Raw genomic sequence first — 26,308 nt, 5'->3', positions numbered from 1 at the left:
CTTTGTAACAAAATACAGGCTGCTATATGAATATGAAAACAGAACAAGTTCAAATTCAAATTTATGATGGAGTCTACTGGTATTAAGAAACTGAGTGTCTGCAAAGTCCTATTAAACACCTATAATAAATTCAAAGAAAAATATGAAACTTGCAACCAATGCAGTAACATGGACAAAACTTAATGACTACTCCTACTAATAATACTGCGAGTTCAACGCAGCAATCGCGTACAATGCAACCTACCTTCACAGCTGCAGAAGACTCTAATAATGTAATCTTCACACAGCCCATCTTTCTGTTGCGCATTGTTACATTCCAAGCCCGATGACAGTTTGCAAGTCACATGGTCACCAGACTGTGTGTAGTCTATCTTCTCTGACCTGGTTTTGAGACCACCCTTCACAGTCTTTCTAAACAGCACAAGAGAAACAGAGATAAATAAAACATGCAAATCACTACTAAGGATGACAACAAGACTTTGAAATTACATAGAAAATTTCTGTTCTGAGGCTTTCATGGGTGCGATACAAAGAAGGTAATGGAACACAAAGGGGTATTTTATCAGGGTTTCACTCTGCATACGCACATGTGCGTGTATCCACATGCACACACCCAATGCATATGTATTATGCATATATTCATAATCATAGTACTGACTTAATAACAAATTTAGATACTAAATTCTACAAATCCGCAATATAATACTGGAAACAATTGAATCTGAAATTTGTTTTTTGTAAGTGCCAAGATAAGTAAAAGAAACACAAAAAGATCCACATTTTGAAAAGTCATTAGAATCGTTCCTGCTGCAACACATATTTTAGTCAGGAAATTAATATGTTCCTTTAACTTTCACTGGAGCTGAAATCCAACTGGCAGCTGCATTACAGAGCTTTAAATCCCCTATTCCTGTATGATAAGTTAACTGTATAACACTTCACTATATCATAAAGCAAATGTTAATATGTGAAGTACTGTCAACTCTACCTTCTTTAAGATAAGATGGAAGCAATAAACTAACTTCTTATGGAATATTTACCTGCAGGTAAAGAGTAAATAAATGGTTAAAGACTGTTCAGGTGTAAAGTCTCACGCAAAAGCAAGCAGCAGATATGTTGTTTCCTAAAATAGTCCAACTCACCTGGTAACATTCTTGTAGAACTTGCACTCAATGTCGGTAATTTCATGTCTTCTACAGGGTAATTTTCCTTCATATTCCAAATCGTCCAGGCTTTCATAATCCCCACTTGATTTGCGTGGTGTGTCGTACCAACGGCTCCACCCTGACTTGCACTCCCCTGGTGTTGTTTCAGAAGTTGGTGTTGTTGCAGTTTCTGTTGTGAGTTCAGGTGTGATTGCTGTTTCAAAATACAAAACATAATTCTGGCAACAAAAGAAGATTTTGATAGAGTAAAACTTGTTCTGGGTGGTCCCACTGCACCTAATATTCATTCAGATCCAAGCTGCCATTGTTTTTGCTTGTAGCCACCTGTCACATGTCATCCTGGTATTTAGTACCTTCACCAAGGACAAAATCCACAAATCTAGAAAGTTGTGAAGGTGAAGCTGTAAAGGGCCCCTGGACCTACATGTATCCATGTTTTCATTTCTCCAAAAGTACAGTACACTCTTTATTATTTCTGTTAATAGTTGGGAGAAAACAAAAAATCGATAATCAAAAATTATTTCGAAGATTTCCGTCTTCTGGGTTGTTGCGCCGTGTAGTCTGGTCGATGTTTAACAACGTTTCAGAGGTCATACTGCCTCCGTCATCATCGCCCTGATGACGGAGGCAGTATGACCTCTGAAACGTTGGTTAACATCGACCAGACTACACAGCGCAACAACCCAGAAGACGGAAATCTTCATACTCACCGCTGTGAGAACCTCAAGTCTTACAAAAATTATTTTATTTTCAGGTTATACATGAATGCTCTATCAACACAGATTAGTTAAGCTGGTGTTGCAAAGTTTAGCGTCAAAAGAAAGGAAGGTTCGGTCTTCATCTCCTCGTTCAGATTCACTACATAATGGAAACTGTGGGGAAAACACAAGAAAGCTATATTCACAAGCGCAGTACCAGAGTATACAGCAATGCACTGTTTTATAAACTTTCAGTAAACTTAAGAACTTATGAAAACAAAAAAATGGGAGGGGGTACAATGATGTGTGTGCTAATGTAAATCCTACGTTCAAGCTTCTGCCCTGATGTTATTACTCATTGTAGAAAGCTAGTATTACAATATGGTGGCATCAAATGGCGTAACGTTCAAAACAAATTTCATGAAAATCAGTCAACCAGTTTAAGCATTGGAAGGAGAGACACACACAGTCAAAGGGCATGGTGATCTCATAAGCATATTTTCATCTTTACAGATGTGAATGTAGGCTAAACATGTGAGTTGAAAATCAGGATAGTACTAAAAACTGATAACTTGACCCATACCTGCGCATTCTGGCCTCAGTCCTATAACAGTCGCTGGCCAGTCACACACTTGTTTCTCGTGATTGTACATCATGAATGGACCACATGTCTTCTCAACCAGTTCAGGACCCTCAAGAGTGTCTTTACAGTGGTAGAAGCGATGACAATCTTTAACATCTCTTGAGTTTGGATTATTTACATCACAGTGAATTGGACCTGCAAAGCAACCAAACATATAATACAAACTTTTGCCTTTTCCACAATTCTTAAGTTCTATAATACTTCACAGAACAGAGAGCCAGAGATTCAACCAGTCAGCACTAAGCAATTTAAATACCTTGGATGATGGCGGAGATGAGGTTCTAACCTTTGACGACTGTACGTGCCATAATAGCATACGACTAAACCATAACTACAGAGTCTGGCTAAGAGCCCTATAGTACATGAGTTTATATTCCCTGTTTTCATATTATAAAAGTCAAATTCACAATAAATTCTTCAGTGCTCAATAAGGAAGCTGAAAGTTAATAGGAATTATATGACTTAAGCCTATCTTACTAGGCACAAATAATTATTCTTTGGAAAATCGAGAAACTTCTGCACTTTTAATCAAATTTTGTTCAAATGTTACAGACAATTCATATAATATCTACAGAATGAAGATGTGATTTGTATTACCTTAGTAAATTCATTTTGGTGTTTTAATCCCTGAAACACTAATAATAGAGCTCAACATCCCAGTCAGTCCTCGAACATCTCAAGCACAAAATAAATTTCATCCAGTGTCACAATAAAGATCTCACCCACTTCTATTCTGAGTTGCATGAAGGTTCATCTATGTTATTATCAATTCCTCTACATAATGGCTGGTCTCACTTCAAAAATTTATTACTAAAAACAGTGCAAAATTTCCAACATACAAGTTTCTTTTTAAAAAAGAGTTATGCCTTATCTCAGAGAACTTTCAACCTTCCCACTCACATTAAATATCATTTTTCATCATTCAAAACTCCAATTATAAATATATATTTGATGGAAATTACATCATGGCTTCCTCCGAGCTTCAACTTGACTCAAAACTGCCATGCGTCATTTGAGTATAGGATGTACTCGGTTTATTAGAAGCTTCATGTTATTTTCATTAGTCCTTCAAAGGAGGTCACAAAAGTACCTAAATAAGGACATGATTACTTCCTGTCCCTTATTTCCAGTTCCTTGTACACAATCATCGACCTCGAATCATCCAACTCCAATTAATCACCACAATTTATACGGTACTAGTTTCATCTGCGTCATTAGTCAATCATCTATCTATAATGTTACTTACATTTGCAAAGGACACGGATCTCATAGTTGTGACATCCTCCAACACACTTCAGCCCTCCATTCATTATGCTGCATTCCACATTCTCACCAGTGTCTTTGTAGAACTGATGCGTTCCTACAACTCTGCATTCTATGCTCTTCATTTCTGTTACATTACAGACAGCTGGACTTTGTTCTGCTATCTACAAAGAGAAAAACATTTCTAAGAAATTCAAACAATGCAATTAATATGGAATATACTACCTTACCAGTGAGCCAGGTAGCTCAATCAGTATACTGACTGGCTACAGGCTGGATGATTGGGGTTCCTTCCCCAACATAGGTAGAGGATTTCACTAGTCTCTACATCCACACTGGCTTTGGGGCCCACCAAGACTCCTGTCTGATGGGTACTGGGGTAAAATGTAAACCCTCCAATAAAAAAACAATTATGTTAGAAAGAAGATGATGAATGTAATGGTGGACCAATGACTAATCATACTAACATAAATCACAAAGAAGGAAATGCAGAAAATAGTGCTAATTAAGATGCAAAACAACTATTTTGCCATCAGTGTTGGAAATGGATAGAAGCCTAAAAAAAATCAGAAAACGCAGCATCAGAATTTCTTTGGACCTAAGGCAGATAAATGACAGGAGGGTGGAAAAAGTGCATATTGAGGAATTCAATAAGTTACACTCATCACCACAAATTATTACAAAGGTCAAATCAAATAAGATGAGATAGGAGAGGTAAGCACCACACATGGGGAGTTGAGAAGTGCGTACAAAATTTTAGATAGAAATTCTGACGAGCGAAGAGACCACTCAGAACACTTGAGTAAAGATGGGAGGATAATATTCAAATGAATCTTATGGAAAGAGGATTTAAGGTTATGTATGGATGTATCACAGATTATGACTGGAGTTAGGCTCTTCTTAACACTGTAATGAACCTTTGAATCTCATAAAAAGGTGGGAATTTCTTGACTGTCTGAGCCAAATCAGCTCCTCAAGAAGAACTCTACCCCATGGAGTTATATTTTGTTCTTATTCTATCATGTAGATCAGCTCAAGCAGTAACACATCTGACTTGTACTTGGAAGATATCCACTTAGAATCTCTGCTACCTCTCAACACACCCATATTCACTACACCTTCTTCATAGCTACTTACCAGCTGGCCAACTGTGGGAAGTGGCTCAGTGTCTGCGCCTGTTTCGTACTTTGGATTATCACGGCTCAGCCAATTTGTCCAACCTCCTGTACATTTGGGAATCTGCGTTTTCATTTCAGTAGTTGTTGCTGCAAATACAGTTGTGGGTGGTGTACTTGTTATAGAAGTACACGGCTGACCAAGGCATGTTTTCTTTTGATGAGAACATGTACTGCAAAAAGAAAATATTATACTGAATATTTATCATGAGGTCTACGCAATGAACTGTCTGCAGACCTGAATACAAAAGTAATCTCAATTAAAGCTGTGCATCCAGAAAGACACTACACAGGACAGTAGTAGCTGTAGTAGTAGTAGTAGTAATAGTAGTAAAAATAGCATCAGTCCTATAAAGGTACATCATCTTCAATAATTATTCACATAATTAGAATGTGTTTGCCTCATAGGGCAACATCACTGAATTCATTAGCCTATTATATTATTCAGTGTTCTGTCTTACGACAGGTCCATTGCTCTGCCCAAAAAGAGCTCTCCAGTTGTCCCTATTCTCGTCTTCTCGCTTTAATTCCTGGAATGTCATCTTCTTTCCTTGTTTAAGGTCGTCGGTTAGCTGTATCAATCTTCTTCCCAGTCCTCGCTTTCCTTCAACCTGGCCTTCGATGATGTCACTCAGTAACCCATTCCTTCTCATAATATGTCCCAGCCAGTAAGCTTTCCTTCGTGTAATCGCCTGCAGAATGTTTCTTTGCTCGTTGACTCTCCTCAATACTTCTTCGTTGGTCACTCGATCCGTCCACCTGATCTTCTCTATTCTTCTCCAACACCACATTTCAAAACTCTCCAGGTATTTCTGTTCCTTCTTCCTGAGTGTCCAAGTCTCTGCTCCATACAGCGCGACACTTCACTAGTTTCTTCCTCATCTCCAAGCCCAACTTGCTAGTGAGAAGTATCCTCTTCTTGACGAAAGCTGCCTTGGCCATGGCTATCCTTGCTTTTACTTCCTTGGTGCACAGAGCGTCCGTCGTGATTATGCTTCCCAAGTACTTGAAATGCTCCACATTCTCCAGCTGTTGGTTTCCAATTACAACGTTCAATGGTTCTGCTCTCGGTGCTATCCTCATTACCTTTGATTTTTCAATGTTGATTTCCATTCCATACTCTCTACCTGTTTCCACTAACTTGTCCATCATGTTCTGTAATAACTATGAATAAGTATTATAATTGAAATGGTGCACACTTTTGAGTACAAAGGTGTTCTATATGCCAAACACTGCTTAATATCACAAGCAACTGTCACAGCGTTTAGGTGACACATCTTCAAGGTCATCTTGCCAGGAGGGACTGTTGGTCTCCTAGTGATGCCACAGTTAGTGCAAGCATATCCTCCGTTTCTCTGTCACGCTCTCCTGGCTTGTGGAACAGCGAAAAATTCCTCAAACAATTACAACAAGTACTTGAATCTTGGCTACAAACAGCTGATTGTTAGTTCAAGGTGAGTCACATAGTCTATCAGTATGAGTTCTGATGGTGAACAGTCTACAAGCAAGTAAGATGGAGCTGAAGACAGTACTTGGTTATAATTAAGTCAAGAGAAAGACAGAGAAATACTTGTTTTCTGTAATGAAGGGAAATGTTATAACAATAGTGATTAAAAGAGCAACAAAAATTAAGTTAAAAAGAGTAATAAATTTTAGTAAGTGTGATTGAATAAATCCTTCTGTCTCATAAAAGAATCTATGTGTAATCAGTGCTAGCCATTACAATATAGAAGAGTAGCAATTATTATTAATAATAGTGATAACAACAATTTAATTTAATTCTTTATTTTAACATGCTGACTCAACAGCTACAAGAGCCAACTACACAGTAATATAAGTACGAAGTACAGAAAACAATGGCAAAAATAAAACCAGTCTAAATACGTGTAATAAATATGATAATAAATGTTAAATAATTATGCTACAATAAAGTGAAGTGATGGAAAAATTTCCTAACACAAAAAGTATTACTTTAAAACAGGATTAAGCATAACAAAATGATTTATAAATATGTTAACATCTTTATACACAGTATTTGCAGGTAATGAACATCTAGCAGAGAGACAATTTTTGTGAGAATCTACTATAAATGAAAGGAAATTTCTAATCTTTATGATGATGATGATGATGATGATGATGATGAAACACAACAACCACCTTAAATTTACTATCATTAGGCATGGATAGGAAAATAAATGTATCTCGAACAAATAGGTTTTATATTGCAGACTAGATTCAACGGATTCAGTAACAGATCAAATAAATATTGTGAAAAGCCTAGGAAATATAGCGACCAGCTGAGGGACTCTGCCGCGAGTCTCACGACGTAATAAACTTACCACTTATGGCAGTCATCTTGCTGTATAATATCCCCCTCATAGTAGATAACATCACCAATCTGCATGCAGAATGGCTTGCAGGTAGCAACAGGCACACATTCCAGTGATGTTAAATTGTTGAAAACTTGGCCAGGAGGGCACGGAGTTACTTCACAACCTGTAAACAAAAGTTTTAGCTAAATTAACCAAAGTACACAGACCCTCAAGACCCCATTACAGTGCAGCTCCACAACAAACGTTTTTCGTACCAGCCAGATGATGACTATTTTATAGCTAAAAAATTTAGATATTTTTAGGCAAATGCTTTATTGGTGATAGTGCATGTGAATACTATCCTATATTCAAGATAGAACTTATCATCGCAGGAGGAAAAATAAAACAACTGTAACTGTAACACACCTTCCACGCACGCATCTTCACCACAGAGCTTATTGAGATTACTATGAATAAAATAGTTGTCACAAGTCTGCTTTGGACAGGTCTGCACACATGGGCTGTAGTGGGAACACTTCTCATCGCACTGGATTGCTGCAAAGACCAAAGAAAAACGAGGTCAGCATCACACTACCTTCACGCTCTGCCCCCTTCTTCAGACATGGAAGAAAGGGTACTACTCTGTCAAGCGTGGCGGATAAACCTAGCTTTTGAGGAACCTTACAGTATGAAGATATCCGTCTTCTGGGTTATTGCGCTGTGTAGTCTGGTCGATGTTAACCAACGTTTCAGAGGTCATACTGCCTCCGTCATCAGGGCGATTCTTAGTATGAAGATTTCTGTCTTCTGGGTTGTTGCGCTGTGTAGTCTGGTCGATGTTAACCAACGTTTCAGTGGTCATACTGCCTCCGTCATCAGGGCGATTCTTAGTATGAAGATTTCTGTCTTCTGGGTTATTGCGCTGTGTAGTCTGGTCGATGTTTACCAACGTTTCAGAGGTCATACTGCCTCCGTCATCAGGGCGATTCTTAGTATGAAGATTTCTGTCTTCTGGGTTATTGCGCTGTGTAGTCTGGTCGATGTTTACCAACGTTTCAGAGGTCATACTGCCTCCGTCATCAGGGCGATGAGTATGAAGATTTCTGTCTTCTGGGTTATTGCGCTGTGTAGTCTGGTCGATGTTAACCAACGTTTCAGAGGTCATACTGCCTCCGTCATCAGGGCGATTCTTAGTATGAAGATTTCTGTCTTCTGGGTTATTGCGCTGTGTAGTCTGGTCGATGTTTACCAACGTTTCAGAGGTCATACTGCCTCCGTCATCAGGGCGATGAGTATGAAGATTTCTGTCTTCTGGGTTGTTGCGCTGTTTAGTCTGGTCGATGTTTACCAACGTTTCAGAGGTCATACTGCCTCCGTCATCAGGGCGATTCTTAGTATGAAGATTTCTGTCTTCTGGGTTATTGCGCTGTGTAGTCTGGTCGATGTTTACCAACGTTTCAGTGGTCATACTGCCTCCGTTATCAGGGCGATTCTTAGTATGAAGATTTCTGTCTTCTGGGTTATTGCGCTGTGTAGTCTGGTCGATGTTAACCAACGTTTCAGAGGTCATACTGCCTCCGTCATCAGGGCGATTCTTAGTATGAAGATTTCTGTCTTCTGGGTTATTGCGCTGTGTAGTCTGGTCGATGTTTACCAACGTTTCAGAGGTCATACTGCCTCCGTCATCAGGGCGATGAGTATGAAGATTTCTGTCTTCTGGGTTGTTGCGCTGTTTAGTCTGGTCGATGTTTACCAACGTTTCAGAGGTCATACTGCCTCCGTCATCAGGGCGATGAGTATGAAGATTTCTGTCTTCTGGGATGTTGCGCTGTGTAGTCTGGTCGATGTTAACCAACGTTTCAGAGGTCATACTGCCTCCATCATCAGGGCCCTGATGACGGAGGCAGTATGACCTCTGAAACGTTGGTTAACATCGACCAGACTACACAGCGCAATAACCCAGAAGACGGATATCTTCATACTCACCGCTGTGAGAACCTCAAGTCTTACAACCTTACAGTATGGTACTAGACCATGAATATCATCTCAGAAGCTATTAAAGAAAAAGGCAAAGTTGTCCCAGGTGTTAACTAAGCATCCACAGCCAGTCTAGACAATGTGATAAAGAGAAAATTCCTGCCCTCCCAGCCTAGTCACTATATTGACTGAGCTAACCTGACATCTCAACAGCTATTAATATCAGATACCAAGATACTTGAGGGGCTTTAATACAAATTCCTTTGCAAGTCCCTCTTATTGTTTCAACTTTTAACAATGAAGCTTCTAGTTGGCACTGGTTCAAGAGAAACAAAATGAAAACTTTTACAGGGAATCTATCTGTCACATCTCACTGATGAGATACAAGAAACATAATATTACATTCCTCAAGTGACATTTTTACACTTATTCTGTTCATATTTTCTTTGCCTTATCAAAATATATAGTGGTTTCAAAAGAACACAAACTGAACATGAAGATATGAAAAAAGAAAGAGAGTGAATTTCAGTTTTAGTCTAACAAAGAGCCCCTTCACCCACAAATAATAGAAGTTCCTGAAGTTGAAACTCCAATCATGTGTAACGATGGTGACTTAAACTCTGTACAGCACATAAAGACAGAAACAAAGTTTAAAAGAACTTACACTAAGTTTATAAAAACCACAGAATGCTTGTATTCACTTATGGACTAACAAAAGGTGACAGATGGTGTTTAGGATGGGCTGTACTGAACAGTAGCTTGTAATGAATCTGAAAAATCATCTGAAAAAAATAAATAAAAAAATTTCTACTGTTGCTGAAAGTTTTTAAATTATTGCATAAAGCCCCACACAAACTTGTTACATTAATTAGAGGGACAGTGACAAGATAGGTGACAGCACTTACGGCAGAGCTCTTGTGACCTCCACTTGATACTTGCACCTCTTACGTTACACTCCTGAGCATACGCTGAAATGGCCGTGCAGAGGCACTCACAATCACCACCCAAATCACAGCCACAGGCATCAAAAATGCACCTAAACAAACAAATTTCTGATACGGTAAAATATACTAACACTGTGGTAGCACAGCCTGAAGGTTCAACACACTAATACTAAAGGCAGTGTAAGACAATACTCAGATAGTTTCATCCATCTCCCATATTCACATACTGTTTAACTATGATCCATTTTAAAGTTAACTTCAAATCTCCTTCTCAGTCTTGCAAGCAAACATTTTCATAGACTTTATCCACCAACATTCTGTATGATTTTAAGAACTTGTAATTTTCCATACAACCCAAAACCCAATTCAGAGTCAATCAATACCAGAACAAGATTTAGAAGCAAAAGTTTTTGTAAAAACATAATTTTTGTACTGGAAAAATACAAAAACATAACTGTTAATCCACTATATAAATGAGGTTTAAAGGACTTTTGGAACATTAACCAAATATATTTTCACTTCCATATACAGCGACTCCTCAAATTACAGATCAGAACGAGTTACATCATGCACAAACAGAAATGATTATTACCTTTCAAGGTACGGTTCCAGTGGCACCTCAGAGTGGCAAGGTTGGAAGACAGATGACTTCAATACTCCACACTTCTTCATAGCCCACAGTTTGCGGTTTGGATGACTGAGACATGTGTCCTGTGACAATCAACGACTATAGTCATTCTCAAGAGACATTAAATATAAACTGGTGAAGATAACAGATCCCCATTGATATAAATAAGTACAAGAGGAATTGCACTTGAAAATGTAAGGTCATTTTGGCACTGTTTGGTGCTACTTTCAAATTATGACCAAATACAATCACCCACTACCAGTCTCTATAAGTTTATAGCAGAACCAGATTGCAAGGCTGCAAACCGTACCAAAACGCACAGTTTCCACACACTCTCGTTACAAATTTTGTATTATAAATATGTTGCCAAACTTACCCAGCTTCGCCGTCCTACCCTAGCTTAACATAACCTGAACTAACCTGAGGTTAACACAGTTACTTTGGCTCTCATGGTTGTCTTTATCACCATCGTTACCAAACTTAGCCTAGCCCTTCATAATCTAACCTAACCTACATCAATGTTTACCTTTGTTACCTTCATTACCTAAACTGCCGTGATTTAATTATGAACATTTTTAAAGTGAAAGAGCATACATACCGCAATATCAACTGATTCTGCACAGTAAGATTGGAGTCGCCATGAATCACCAAAGAGTCTTGCAGACACCTCACTCAAACCACCAGAAGGAGTTTGGAAGTCATCCAACTGGTTATCATTGTAGTTACCACATAAACCTTTCAGCTGAAACAGTGAAAGAAAATTTCAAAATTCTATTAACTTCAAAGTAGCGTAAAACAGACACTTTCATTCGTAGTGACAGACACAGAGTTCCAGGTGCTGGTGCCGGAATTAACCTGGAAGTGTTTCGCACTGACACTTTTCTTATGTTATTGAGAAGCACGCTCATACCAACAAAATCTGAGCACTATTGCAAGGTGTGCTCTTTAAACATGGAGATGTCCATTTTCCTGTCAAACCATGCACCAGCTCCAAAACCATTCAGTAGATACCAATATTATTTGATACTGCAAACTACACTAAAAACTGTCAGCCAAATTTAATTTTGATCCAATACAACCTCGTAAAGCCCTGACAGAACATTATACAATCCTTCTCACTATGCAAACAAGAATGCCAGCACAGAAGCAATTACATCTGTATCCATTCAAATACTTACATCAAAACAGTGAGACTATTATTATTATTTAGTGTTCTGTCTTACGACAGGTCCATTGCTCTGCCCAAAAAGAGCTCTCCAGTTGTCCCTATTCTCGGCTTCTTGCTTTAATTCCTGGAACGTCATCTTCTTTCCTTGTTTCAGATCGTCGGTTAGCTGTATCAGTCTTCTTCCCAGTCCTCGCCTTCCTTCAACCTGGCCTTCGATGATATCACTCATTAATCCATTCCTTCTCATAATATGTCCCAGCCAGTTAGCTTTCCTTCGTGTAATCGCCTGCAGAATGTTTCTTTGCTCGTTGACTCTCCTCAATACTTCTTCGTTGGTCACTCGATCCGTCCACCTGATCTTCTCTATTCTTCTCCAACACCACATTTCAAAACTCTCCAGGTATTTCTGTTCCTTCTTCCTGAGTGTCCAAGTCTCTGCTCCATACAGCGCGACACTCCATACGTAACACTTCACTAGTTTCTTCTTCATCTCCAAGCCCAACTTGCTAGTGAGAAGTATCCTCTTCTTGACGAAAGCACTATAAATTAGAAATTATGTAAAGGTGTAATCTGTATGAAAATACAGAGCGCCCACTTTGCATTCTGTGCAAAGTCTGAATTTTCAATATGCCCAACTCTCACAAATACATTTTTCAAGAATGTTAACAATATTAAGAAGGCGTACAACCCAGGAAGTGTAACTGAAGATCTGAAAACCAAATAATCAGCTGGAAACATAATGTGTTATCAGTCATCAAATCACTCACCCTGTCCTTCCATTTGGGATCAGCTCTGACATAAACTCTGGTTCCTCTGTCCCACTGGAGAACTAGACCCAAGTCAAACACCTCCGCAAACACAAATAAACCAGCTTCACGGATTGTTATTCTGCAATAAGTCATATTTTATTGATATCATTTGCAATTGTACAGAGAATATATGTAAAAAACAAACAAAAAATTGTATGTCTATTGCTATGAATCTCCTGAAAATAGTTGCCATGATAATGAAACAATACACCACCCATTTTTTATTTTACTTTACCCAACAAAGTCCTGTTGGTTTGTTCAAACTTGTATTTTCATTTTATCGTAATGGCATCATGTAATGGCAAATACAGTGACGAACTAGGTCTGCTGCCAGTCACATCATCCTGGAGGAGAATAATCTCTCCAAAACCCTGGTGAACCAAACCACCTCAACACAATGCTCTAAATACTGACTACTCCACCTAAGCTCTTCAACAATTTACGACTGGCATTATAACAGAATATCTTAAAGAGGGATAGATGATAGCAATTTCTATGTTACTGAAATTACATTTGACTCCGCAGAAGAACTGAAAATCTCCAGAAATGTTAGTCTTTATCTTATTTACTCTTGTGTTGTTTCATACATGAAGCTTTGAACTGATATTCTGATAATTTCAGTTACAATAATATCATCACGCCCCGGTCACACTTTACCCCTGGGAAAGGACCCCGGTATTCACGGGAGAGGAGGTTGGGTAGGCCCGAGAGCCGGTCTGGATGCAGAGGCTAAAGAAAAAAATCCTCTGCCCCCGTCGGGGATTGAATCCTACTCGTCCAGTACGTAGTCAGTCACTATACTGATTGAGCTCCAATTGGAAAACAAATGGAATGAGGGAAACAAAAAACGCAGTGGTCAGGTGTCGACTAAATCTTGAAGAATGGGGACTGAAGTGACTGATAAATACGTTGTATGGGAACCGTAAACCTAAGCCAATGGAAATCGCAAGAACACACTTTTGTTTTGGGTACCGAAGTTCAAGACAGTAAGGTACAGAAGATAGACAGTGTCATACCTCCCTAAGCTTGTATGTGAAGGAACAGGTTTCTCTCTAGTAAAGGTGATTATTTCCATTTTTTCAGATGACCCCACCCTCAGAGAGACTGACTTGGAGCAGCTGATGCCACTTGATCCACACGGCACATTCTGTTAGACCAAAGAACATAATATCTCTGTATTAACCAAATCAAGATAAATGTTTGTAATAAGCATCAGTAGCAGTAGCTAATATTATCACATAATTCCTGAATTTATTGTACAGCCTGGATGGCTCCCCACCCCTTGCAGTGATGTCAGTACGCTTTGTTCTGTAAACTTCACCAGAAAGTATCATTCCCATGTGTTATATAGAACAGGGTAGATTGTTTGAGAAGGAACTGTGCAGTTATACCAACCTGTATGGAAATATCAAATATGTCATCAAAGCCAAGGGATCCCTTCACCAGAACATAGTCACAGTTTCCATGGAAATCATAGATTCGTCCATCGAACGTCTTATAATGGGAGTCACCCCAGGCTGTACATACGCCAGCACACACGCGTTCTGAACATGACCACTTGCCAGATTCACATTTGCTGCAAGAGAAATGCACAGTATGACATAATCTTACTGTGAAACAGAGGAACACACTTTTTAAAACAGAATAATTGATGAGATTTACATTTATCTCACAGCTTCGTACAATATAAAATAAAACAAAATAAACCTTTCATGTTTTATCACTGGAGATGTCAGCAATAACTGCTTTATCACAAATATACAGCACATGTGAAATAAGGACTGCAGATGCTCAACATTAGGTAATAGAGAGAGAATATTAAGATAGCCGAAACAAACAGGAAGGATGGAAAAATTCCATTTCCCAAGAATACTCTATGAATACTAACCTAAATTAATGAGGCTAAAGAAGTACCTGGATCCAACAGATAGACTGATCATATATGAAACCCTTCCCCCTGATATATTCTAAAACACTAGTGTGTGATGATATCATAACAAATATTTTCAGGTTATTTTAACTTTAAAATGTGATTTCACTGTGTTTGACTACATTAAATGGGTGTGGGCCCTTCCAAATTTTATTATGTTGTACAAATTTTAGAACAATCCTAAAATTTATATATTAATTCATAGGATGCTCAAAAGTCTATTGTGTAATAAAAAAACAGTGAAGATGATTTGTTATTCGGCATCCTACCCCTAGTCAGAGAGAAAACAACATACCTTCAAGATGCACAATACAGTTAATAGAATAAGCAATGCAGCAATTTAACGCACCATGTGTTGCAGTCTTCTTGCATGGTCTCGGCCTCTCCGTAACTCTTTCCACCATGATGACAAGGACACTCAGTAGGTTTAATGCACTTCCTCGTGTGTGAATCCAGCACATATCCTTTCTTGCATTTACAGCCTGTCCTACAGATGGCAGGGCTGTACTGTGGAGGACTGTGCATGTTCTGGAACAACAGAATAATTTTTGTTAAATTTGCATATGTTAGATAAAAAAATTAATACAACTGCTAAATATGAAAATGAGATTGCAGGTTTTGTAACATCTCACAATAAGAATATCTTGCAGAATATCCTTTCACACTGAAACTCAGTTGGGACAAAATAAATCCCACACCTGAGAGTAAATTATCCACTGTGAACAACAAACGTAAACCAAAGGTTCATGTACAACATAATTTATTCCACGGTCTGCCACAAACAGATAAATACACATAAATGGAATAGTCACCTTGCATGTCACAGGTTCTACAGGCTCACAGGTGGTGAATTCTTGGTTTTCTACATGACTACAACCAGCTACCATTGCTCCTGTCTTAGGAAACTCTTCAGACTCCTGAGGAGTTGCAGGCTGGCACTCCCACACGGCATTGCGACACAAACTGTTCGAAGGAAAGCCTTTTGTTTGGATTAAAGTTTCTTTTTCTGCATTTTATTTCACAGTTTATTTCCATTTATCTGATTGTATACCCCTGCATGATCTATAAAGGTCAGGTATATGTTAACTATTATATTCATGTAACTCTTCTATTATCTGCTTCAATACAAAATCTTCCAGTTTTAGAATCATTGCACACCTCCAAAATCAAATTTTCTGGGATATTCTTTTGCCTTTTGCTGAATACCCTGCTACATATTTAATAGCTCACATTTAGTAGGCTACCACTCTGCATTCAATTTCCCTTTATATCCCTTTCTCTAAGAGTAATATTATTTTGGTATGTTCCACAAGATTGGACGTTGCCACTACATGAACAGAAAGAGCATTTTTTCCACGACAAATCAACTACAAACATCAAATATCAGTCGTTATTATTTCCATACTTATGGGCATTTGAAATTAGGCTTACAGCCGCACGTCATTGAACGTGGTTCCGAAGACCTAAATTTAAATGCCAGCACGTCTGGAGACGACTTTCCGAGGCGAGGGGTTAACATGCCATATAACATGAATCCACTTACCAAAGTTCTAGTCCCTTATTTCCTGCTCTAACGTCTTTGAAATTAGCTGGATATTCCACACCTTCATGCTGGCAGGCACAACGACCCACTGGAATACATTCTCCTATTGTAGGATCTATGGTTTGCCCTTCAGGACAATTGCAGCCCTCAACACATTGCCTCCTGCACTGTGGATTCTGCGAGATGTCATAACAGGAGCGTGTGCAAGTATTTCCACATATTTGGTACACCTGACCACCAGGACAATGGATTCCTAATCATAAAACATTATCATTTCTGTAACAGAACTTAATTATCACTTATGATGTGTATGCTATTATGTAAAAAATACATCTCATATCCATAACCAAATCATCATAAAGGGGCAAGAGTTTTAAAACATACAAAGGAGAAGAAGAAAAATCTCGAATGATACGTTAAGCTGTTCTAAAGCTTCACAAGCTGATGATCGTGTTCTCACGATTGTGACATAATTGTGTATGTCATACACACACACGCATCCAATGCCTCAGGAAATGCTGCATGATTTCAAGTTCTTTAATGCATGAGTGAAAATTGGCGTGAGCACGCGCACACATACACTACTATTACTACAACTGTTGTTAAATGCACCTTCTAGTGTTACAGTAACACAATTTCCAGTACTTTTATAACCCCTATGAAGACTGCTGTTATATTGCCTTGATGATATCAGGTTAGGTTGGATACTTAAGATATTGCTAAGTATTCAGGGAACATCAGAACATCTCTTCCACTAACACCCAAAAAAAGTATTGCCAAAGTTTTTCTCATGTATAATTCAGGAAATTAATATATTTGTTATCAATGGAAAACTTAACAGCACGTAGATTTTGTAACCATTTCTTGAAAAAAATCTTGATATATTTCAAACCCTTTCAGCCACATTATACTACAGAGAAGCAAATGGCCAGGGCACACATATAAAGAAACAATATTATCTTAGGAACCAAAGAGATGTTAGACACAACAGAAAAATGAGCTAACATGTGGGTTCGCAACAAAGAGCAACCAAATGTGGAAAAATAACAAATTAAACTAACTCCACAGAGCAAAGTTCTACTTGAAAAGCTAATAGTTGCTCAGCTAAACAATAAACTCCCTAGTTTTTATGGAACTTGGAGATTTAACACAGTGCTCACAAGCGCTCACCACTGGTCCGTGTCCTGAGCTGAACAAATTTCTCTAAGATCATAAAAATGTAAATACACATTCATAGTTGTATGCCAAAGAGATATAAACTTAAAGTGGTCAAAGTTACTTTTCAAATAAAATACATTACCACATTCTCTTATGTCACTTCTCCAATCAATAAGAATTTCCTTGTGGGCACATTCCTTCGCATATGCTGCAAATATGGGACACAAACACTGCGAAATCTTCAATTGACAAGAACAAAGGTCATACAGACAGTCCTGATAATATGGCTCTGGGTCGACAAACCAGTGGCATCCTGTGAAAAGCAGCAAATAAAATAAGTCAATGCCATCATAAGACTTACAGACAGGCTATTTGTTAATGGCTCCACTGTCAACTCAACTGCACAGTTGTTCAAGACATATTAAAAGCAGCCAAAACTTATAATTTAACTTTTAAAGATTCTAAATGCAGTGCAATGACATATGATGACTTCAACACATTGCTCAACCCTGATCGGTGAAAGTTTGATGCAGACGCAGACTGCGCATAACATCAGAGACTGATCACGTATCAATGGAGACAATCAACTGAGAAGACTTTACTGAAAATAAACCGAAACAAATTTGAAACTGTCTGTCTTCTGGGATGATGTACCATGTACTCTAGTAGAAGTTTACCAGTGTTTCAGACATGCTTGTCGCCTTCATTATCAGGGTTATGAGTCACTCATTCCGCTGATGACGACGGCAGAGAGCAACTCTAAAACATCAGTAAATTTCTAACAGACTCACACTCATCACCGCAAGAATCTGACATCTTACCAAAATAACTTAACCTACATTTTGATAGTAGCATTTCCTTTACACAAGATGAATCATTCATTATACCATTACAACTCTATCCAGTGATGTGGTCTCAGGTAAATAGTTCCTTACTTCCATGCTCCTAATGTCATTTCTGACAGTGTTTAAGCACAAGGACAATCTTACGTTATTAAAATTTTAGAAACTATAACTCTATCTTATACAGTCAATCTAGATACCTTCAAACAATGATCCTTTCAATTTTGAACAACTTTTCTCAGCAGTGGCTCTGTTGTGTGCATTGATATCACAGGGATGGCTAGATGCCTCACTTTCCAGAACATCAAGACAGACTTCACTTGTCTTCCACTTATTAGCAAATGCCACTACATCTTGTTCCACATCACCTTCTGGTGTCAGAAAGTCATCATTCTGATTCTGATTAAATGTTCCACACAGGCCCTGTAACGTAACATTTATTACTCACTCTGTATTCATTTTAACTATCCACTACTCTAAGTGTCAATGCCATATTAATTGCATTTAAAAAGAAAACTTATTTTCAGACACACCTCCAATATCCAATTTATACTTGCTACATCTGTAATCATAATACAAAGAAGCACCTGTTTCTAATCTTCTATTTCATTAGAAATAGTATTCATTTATACAGTTTACTTGGTATAAAATTAATACCATAAAATATCATAATGATACAGTTTTCAAAACAGTTCGAGAAATGGGTTAACATGAATGAGTATTACACTGAATTCTTTATCAACTGTGCACTAGAACAAAGAAACAGAATGTGTGTGTGAGTGACTGACAAATCTTAAGCAGTGACACATTTATTCCCTCTATAAGACTTGAGGTTCTCACAGCGGTGAGTATGAAGATTTCTGTCTTCTGGGTTGTTGCGCTGTGTAGTCTGGTCGATGTTAACCAACGTTTCAGAGGTCATACTGCCTCCGTCATCAGGGCGATGAATATGCCAATAGGGTGTGAGGAGCTGGATTTATAGGCCGGGAAGTGAAAGGTGTAGCCTGCCCCGAGCCAATGGGAGCAGGTATGGGAGTGGACCAATGGTAGCACGTGGGCGAGAGTGGGAGAGGGAGAGAAAGTAGAGAGAGAAAGGTGAGTTTGGCCTATAAATCCAGCTCCTCACACCCTATTGGCATATTCATCGCCCTGATGACGGAGGCAGTATGACCTCTGAAACGTTGGTTAACATCGACCAGACTACACAGCGCAATAACCCAGAAGGCGGATATCTTCTTATTCCCTATACCTTGGTGTTTCCTTGAAAACGTGATGGTGCATCAATGTAGACACGAGTTATTCCATCCCACCAAATTTGCAGACCATTTGGTAGATCCACTGGAAATAATACATTTAATGATATAATGACAAACATCTTCATGACTGTATAAATCTTACAGTTCACATCTTACAATCAAAGTTCATTTTCTAGGTGTGGGAATGCCTTTTAAATTATAAAGAAATAGAAAATAAAACATGAGATTCACAACAGTTCAAATAAAAGTAAATTCAGTTTCTTGTCCCAAATCACCAATACTTTACAACTTCCAGAATTCAAACACAAACACTAATAGAAGACACAGTCAAACACCTTGCGATGGGAACTTACCGATAAGAAATATGGAAGAGACGACGTGTATGTAAGCACCGGCAGCTGTGAAAGGTAACTTGGACACTTCCTGTCCATCGACTAACACTTCGCGTCCTTGTTTCAACTTAATGCTGTGTTCATCAAGATGAATAGTAACAGTTTTTGTACAAGAAGGATATTCAGAACTGCTCACAGGAAGGAAATTCATTGCCTAAAATATAAAAGTAATATTTTCAATTAGTTAATAATTTAACACTGATTTATTAATCAACAGATTATACTAATTGGTTATTAGAAATATATCAAGTAGTTTCAAGAGAAAACCAATCCAGCATTTGTTTATTTATTTACAGGTTATTAAAGACACTTTTTCAGCAGCTCAGACTATACATCAAATGAGAGGAAGTTAATGAAGAATGAATTGGAAAGGATGTGGAAAGAAGCAGTTGTGGCCAAATTTAAAGTACTATCCTGGTACTTGGCAATCCAAGGGCAATCTATTTGGCCCATCATATAGTCACTCTAAATACTGAGACATGGAAACCAATATGTCACCAAGCACTGAATGTCTTTGTACAGAGTACCACAGCCTCTAAATTTCAGTATCTAACTGGAATCAGTGTTCATTTAATGCCTTTATCAGTACAAAAGAGATTTAAAAAACTGCATAAGCAGGGGAACCCAGTAATTGAAGAAGACCATAACAATTACCTAGCCAACAAATGTTTGGGTCTCAAATTTCTTTCTCATGGAAAAATGCAAACATTTCCAACGCATAATACATTCACAATGGCGACACACAGTTTCACCACCAGCAGGTAGGCTTTTCATTAAGCCAGTTACTGGTCCAGGACATGTCTCTATTAAACCTTTCCTGTACTCTGTCATACAAAATTGTAAATAATTAATTTTGACATAAATAATAAGCATTACAACAAAACGAGTTAAAAATTCAGAGTGAATTATCAATAATCAGGACTCACCTCTGAGATGGCACCTGCACAAGCCACATTTTCTGCCTCTATGCTGTAATTATCTCCTTTCATGAGGTGATAAGAGCATTTCCCCATGAAATTGAAGCGTTTCCCATCAAATGTCACATAATGGGGATCGCCAATGGCTCCACATCGACCGCCACAGTTTACTTGTGTGCATGACCACTGTCCACTAACGCACGTGCTGCGAAAATAAAAAAAACTAGTGTTTCCTAAATCTTTAAATTATAAATGACGAGATAAACACAAAAATTACTTCCAACAATACACTTATATTTACAGGCAAAAATTTGCTATACATCTTCCAAAAATTACTTTATAATACATTCACTGCAATAAAAGTAATTCATATAAGGCTAGTGGTCACAGATAACAGACTAAAACAAGCATGCACAATAAAAACAAATGCATCTAATGACTCTACAAACAAAAATCTGAAATTCATTTATGCCATTTGATTGTCAAATATTATTTATTTTCCATTCAGTTTCTGATATGACTAAACAATCCAAAGGAAATTAGATCTGCATGTTTACATACTTACATAGCAACAGGCCCCATGGGAGCAATTGGGGGTGGGGGGATAACACAGAGAATCAGAATGTTCATACACTTCTGCGGTGACTAGACATGTAGAAATGAAGGAAGTAATGCAGTAATTTGTCTATCAATTAAACTATTTTGTGGAAATTGCAATGTAGACTGTTAACTGACTTCAGTGCTGTTTCCATGCTGCAATTCTAAATATACATAATTAAGATTTATAAGTATTTACGACTTCAGACTTATACCTCAAGTTCAGTACATTTGTACATTTAAAATGTGAAACGATTACAAAACAAGTGAAAATTTTTTGACTACAGTGAAAAGTCTGGAGCTGAGAGTCACTCATAAAACTTACCATGTGTTACAATCCTTTATAACCTTCTCTCCTGGTTGAAACATCCTCCCACGCAACTGACACGGGCACTGTTCTCGTGAAACGCATTGCTGGTCATGGATCACTGTGCCCACAGGGCAGTAACACCCCTCCTCACAGGACTGTGTGACTGATGTCATGGCTACTGAAGTTACTGACCTACAAGTTTCTTGTGAACTTGGCCCACAAGGGAAATACACCCGACTTCCAGTGCAATGCATAGCTGGAAGAATAGTACTCATTATATTACATACTTTTAAACATTAATTTCTATAATGTACTAAGGGATTGAAGTCAATAAGAAGGGAAAAATCTTCAATACAAACTGAACACATAAGCAAAATGGTTACTCATAGTTTAAAAGTTAAATTCCCTTGCATATTTCTGCCAAATTAAAGAATTCAAGATTGATTTCCTGTTATTTCAACAACGTGAAACCCTTGAAATATACATATGAGGAGTATTCATCTATCCCAGAGGACAGACATTCAGCTTCATCATAAAGCTCCCATAGAATATGAGAAAGTTATTAAATGTCTGTGTTATTCAGTTTACAGGGATATTGTAGCAAAGAACTTCATAGGAGCCATGCAGGTACTCTGTATTTTATAAGAATTACTAGAACATGAAGCACAAAAGTTTAATAAAAATTACTTAGAAAAGAAAATTTTTTGAATTCTAGTATATGTCAACAAAAATGATTCACACTTACGACATGTAGAATCATCTCTCCAATTCTTGATGGCTGTTGTTTCGCTATGTTGGCTGCACACCTTTGCATACACCGCAAATGACTGACAGGCACATTCATTTCGTTTGGAGTTCGACTGATTGCAGGCACAGTAGTCCCATTTGCAAGCTTCATAATACGGTTTCACATCCACAACCTATTAGTAAAAATGAATTTTTGCTGGTAAAATGTTAAATATTTAGAACATGGGTCTACATTTTGTTCATGTGATAAAATATTCTGTGATAAACTGTAAATACACACACTAACTTAACACTGTATTATATAATGAATATTAATCTCAACTTTTATAAACTATTAACACCAAACTCTGAGTCTCTGAGAGACGTAATGTACAAACACTGGACAAGGCTATATTATAGCTCTGACTGACTGACAGACTAACACAAAGGAGCAAAATCTTTTTTTTTTAAACTAATAGCTGCTTTGATAGTCAGAAAGATTTGCTGCTACTTATGGAACCCAAATATCATTACCATGTTCATGGGAGTCTGATGTAACACCGCTGTGCACATTAAATTACTTTAAATGTTGTACAAAGGACAATATAAAAATTACGCATATAAGTTATTGTATTTTTTATACGAATTCACATCACTCCAAAAACTCTAAACTTCACTACAGGTTCATGCAGACCAAATTCCAGAGCGTATACTCACAGCCCTGCAAGCTGCAAACCGAGGATCCTGAAGAAGTTTGTTACAGAAATTTGTGGCTGCATTCTCAACCTGAAAATGCTTTTCCTCATCACGATGTAAGTTGTATCTGCCACAGGCAGGAGTTTCTACTGGTGACGACGCACACTGTTCAGCTGAAATGCAGAAATCGGAGTAGAAACGCGAGAAGAACCATCTTGATATACAACACACAGTTCACTTCAAGAAAACATTAAAATCAAAGCAGATAAAACATACTACAGGCACGAACCTCAATGAGTTCCCTCGGATAGACTATGAAATGTAAAAGACATTCAGGACATTCAAGGCTATTCTGTATTGATCGTATCAGATTAGAAGAACCTACAGGAGAAAAGCAGGTTGAAGAGGACAATAGGAGGGTTACAGGAGCAGAAGAAAAAGACATAAATGTACAAACCTTCCAGTGCTTTAACCTTCCAGCTATTGATAAAAGAAGAAATACTATGTGCTGAAGAACCATCTTTACTCGTAAAGTCATTTTCAATTCTGCCATCCAGCAGCCCACACAGTCCTGCGGACCTGTTCCACAGACTCTCTGTTACACCAACACCCACAAAATTCTGCAACAATTTAGAATGCAATAATCCTTAATCTTAAGATATGAGGTTCTCATGGCAATTGCGGTATTCTGGGTTGTGACATCGTGTCTTGAGGGTGGAGGGAATTTGTAAGTGAGCCACCAATCTGACTAATTGGAGCCAACTTGTATAAAGCAGCTTCTCTAGTCAACAAACAGCTGAGATACTATACATCAACCAAAGAAATATATAGAAAAAATCAATAATTAAAAATAAGAGACTCGTCAGTGGGGAGAAAAACAGTACTGCATGTACGATTCTTTATTTTTTACCTGGCCATCCCATTTTAGTGTGAGTCCAATGCCTGTGAGTTTGAACACTATAAAATGGGCTTCATTCTCTACTATGATCCCACTCATCTGTGTAGGAATTCCTACACGACGCTTCCCAACAAAGAAGAGTGGTGTGCCTTCTTCTGCAATAAAATTACATATTGTATTTATTTACATGTATTCCCACGCTAAATGAAAATTTGTTACTAACCACTAGAAAATGCTACATAAACTTAATAATAAAGAAACCACAAATAAAGCAATTGCATTCCACTATCCAACTCTTACCATTCTGCAACAGAATTAGACTAAATGGAACCAAACACACAACCACCTCTTTGCTTGGTCTCAGTCAGCGCAACTATCTTTCAAACAGTCCATAGCTTGACTTACTTTTTGCTAAAACTATTGCTCTAAGTGTTTCTAATTTTAATATCAACCACCACTTATGCTTGAATTCAAATTAACTTTAAATATCCTTATATGTAAGGTAGTATATTTGCATCATATTGTGAATAAGGTTAATATTTTAATATTTTCCGTCAAATCACAATTTTAATAACAAATTGGAACGTTCCAATTTGTAAATCGATCATTCGATGCGGAACGTGAAATGATATTTTAAATATTTTATATTTTATTATCTTATTAAAATTGTGATTTGACGGAAAATATTAAAATATTATCCTTATATGTCCTTAACACTTCAGTGTGTACATACATTTATCATGTACATCATGTACGTCTTACTTTACAGTATTTTACTTAATTGTGATTCACCAAGTGTTTTCAATGAAAACTGTACTCTATTGCCTCTGTCATTCAAAATATCTGTCATTATATCTCAGGCTATAAATCTAGTCACTTTAAAAAAAAATTCTTCTCTTCTGCAATAGTTCTCCAACTTTTTAAAATACATTATAAAGAAGATAACTCAGTTTTCTAGAAGACAAAAAATCAATTTTTCTGAAGACCACATTTTTGTCTCACTACTGGTAAACATCACACCTCATCACAGTGTGTTCAACATTTACATTCTGTATACATTTTGACTGTTCTATCAGCCTTTCCATGTGGGGTCACTTACACTGCACAAATTTAATTTTTTTTTAAAAGGAGCCATGTCTGACACAAATTGAGAACATTGTTTATTTTGACACCATTTATTTTTTGATTTACAGTTAAAACCATATTCTGGACTTCTGACTATTCTGTTACAGCGTGTGTTTAAGAAATCAAACAATTCAAATCATACAATTGGAATGTACTGAAGAATTAAATGTGACACTGATGTCTGTTCAAAGGCAGTTGAAAAATAAAGTAATATTACTGATACTTGCCTGACAGGGTTAGGATGTATTCCTTATCCTGTGCAAATATTCTGATGACAGTGTGAGTGGCTTTTGGTTCTAAATTTATATTAAACGTATTGTCCACCTTATCAAGTAGCACTGTATATGAACACTGACTCTCAAAGCTGAAATTAATGAAACCATATAATTATCTTCACAGAGAAAGACACAGATTAATAAAGTGAAAGAATAAGATGTGAAAACCATAAATTTGAAGTTGATGGTTAGACCAAATAAGAATTTGAAAACTGAGTGAGTAATTAAAACAAAATATTCAAACACCTCATTTCAACAAACATCGCTATCCGCAGTTGTGCTCACTACATTTATTTCTGATGACAGTTGCCACTGTAAATATCCCTATTTACTGAATTAATCTTATTACCCTCTACATTGCAACAACTATGAATAATATCTCTGAAAATATAATATTATGACACATGTTTCCTATATGTAGAAACTACTCAGTCCATTTTGTACAACTGATGCATACAAAATTCTCGTCATTTAACCATTCAAAATTCATATGAAAATAATAACTGTGGATATATTAAATTTGAAAAAGTTTATTATTATTTTTGAAATTACCTGAACACTTTACCATCAAAAGTTTTGTAATGACTTTGTCCCCATACATAGCAGAATCCAGGATGTGGTAGCTGCTCTATCACTGAAACTGCTGTTCTTCCTGAAGTCGCAATATCAAATGGTAACACACCTCCAAGAAGCTGGGACCAGCTCGAAGTGTTGCTCCAATTTTGATAATTTATTGAATTTAATGATCCATACTGGAACTTTCCTGGTAGACCATTACCAGGTAACATTTCAATACCGGCCTCTGAAAAAACAGTAATGAATTAAGTCAATCTATTCTGTTAACTGTGAGCACTTCAGAT

General features: G+C 37.4%; 1 protein-coding gene across 2 annotated transcripts in view; it reads right to left on the bottom strand.

Annotated features, from left to right (window-relative positions):
* The window catches only part of Hml (hemolectin), a 75,654-nt gene that overhangs the window by 38,150 nt on the left and 11,196 nt on the right, over positions 1–26,308 (bottom strand). For both annotated transcript variants that reach the window (XM_087346738.1, XM_022084384.2), the window contains 28 exons: positions 26,001–26,250; positions 25,401–25,537; positions 24,061–24,203; positions 23,608–23,770; positions 23,172–23,323; positions 22,474–22,648; positions 21,744–21,984; positions 20,831–21,026; positions 19,866–20,058; positions 19,506–19,594; positions 18,457–18,679; positions 17,557–17,727; positions 16,257–16,509; positions 15,526–15,676; positions 15,063–15,241; positions 14,179–14,359; positions 13,800–13,930; positions 12,742–12,862; positions 11,405–11,548; positions 10,771–10,889; positions 10,140–10,270; positions 7,684–7,812; positions 7,285–7,441; positions 4,908–5,118; positions 3,754–3,934; positions 2,448–2,642; positions 1,143–1,359; positions 245–411 (listed from right to left, as the gene is read on the bottom strand). In XM_087346738.1, the coding sequence (XP_087202864.1) occupies positions 245–411; positions 1,143–1,359; positions 2,448–2,642; positions 3,754–3,934; positions 4,908–5,118; positions 7,285–7,441; positions 7,684–7,812; positions 10,140–10,270; positions 10,771–10,889; positions 11,405–11,548; positions 12,742–12,862; positions 13,800–13,930; positions 14,179–14,359; positions 15,063–15,241; positions 15,526–15,676; positions 16,257–16,509; positions 17,557–17,727; positions 18,457–18,679; positions 19,506–19,594; positions 19,866–20,058; positions 20,831–21,026; positions 21,744–21,984; positions 22,474–22,648; positions 23,172–23,323; positions 23,608–23,770; positions 24,061–24,203; positions 25,401–25,537; positions 26,001–26,250 (4,800 nt within the window). The remainder of the gene's footprint in view (positions 1–244; positions 412–1,142; positions 1,360–2,447; positions 2,643–3,753; positions 3,935–4,907; positions 5,119–7,284; positions 7,442–7,683; positions 7,813–10,139; positions 10,271–10,770; positions 10,890–11,404; positions 11,549–12,741; positions 12,863–13,799; positions 13,931–14,178; positions 14,360–15,062; positions 15,242–15,525; positions 15,677–16,256; positions 16,510–17,556; positions 17,728–18,456; positions 18,680–19,505; positions 19,595–19,865; positions 20,059–20,830; positions 21,027–21,743; positions 21,985–22,473; positions 22,649–23,171; positions 23,324–23,607; positions 23,771–24,060; positions 24,204–25,400; positions 25,538–26,000; positions 26,251–26,308) is intronic.

The sequence above is a fragment of the Zootermopsis nevadensis genome, unplaced genomic scaffold (assembly GCF_977971745.1).
Source record: "Zootermopsis nevadensis isolate Lab colony 2312 unplaced genomic scaffold, Znev_1.0 Znev_ptg000001l, whole genome shotgun sequence".
Lineage (NCBI taxonomy): Eukaryota > Metazoa > Arthropoda > Insecta > Blattodea > Termopsidae > Zootermopsis > Zootermopsis nevadensis.
Note: the sequence above shows the minus strand (reverse complement) of the source record. Positions and strands in the feature narration are given on the sequence as shown.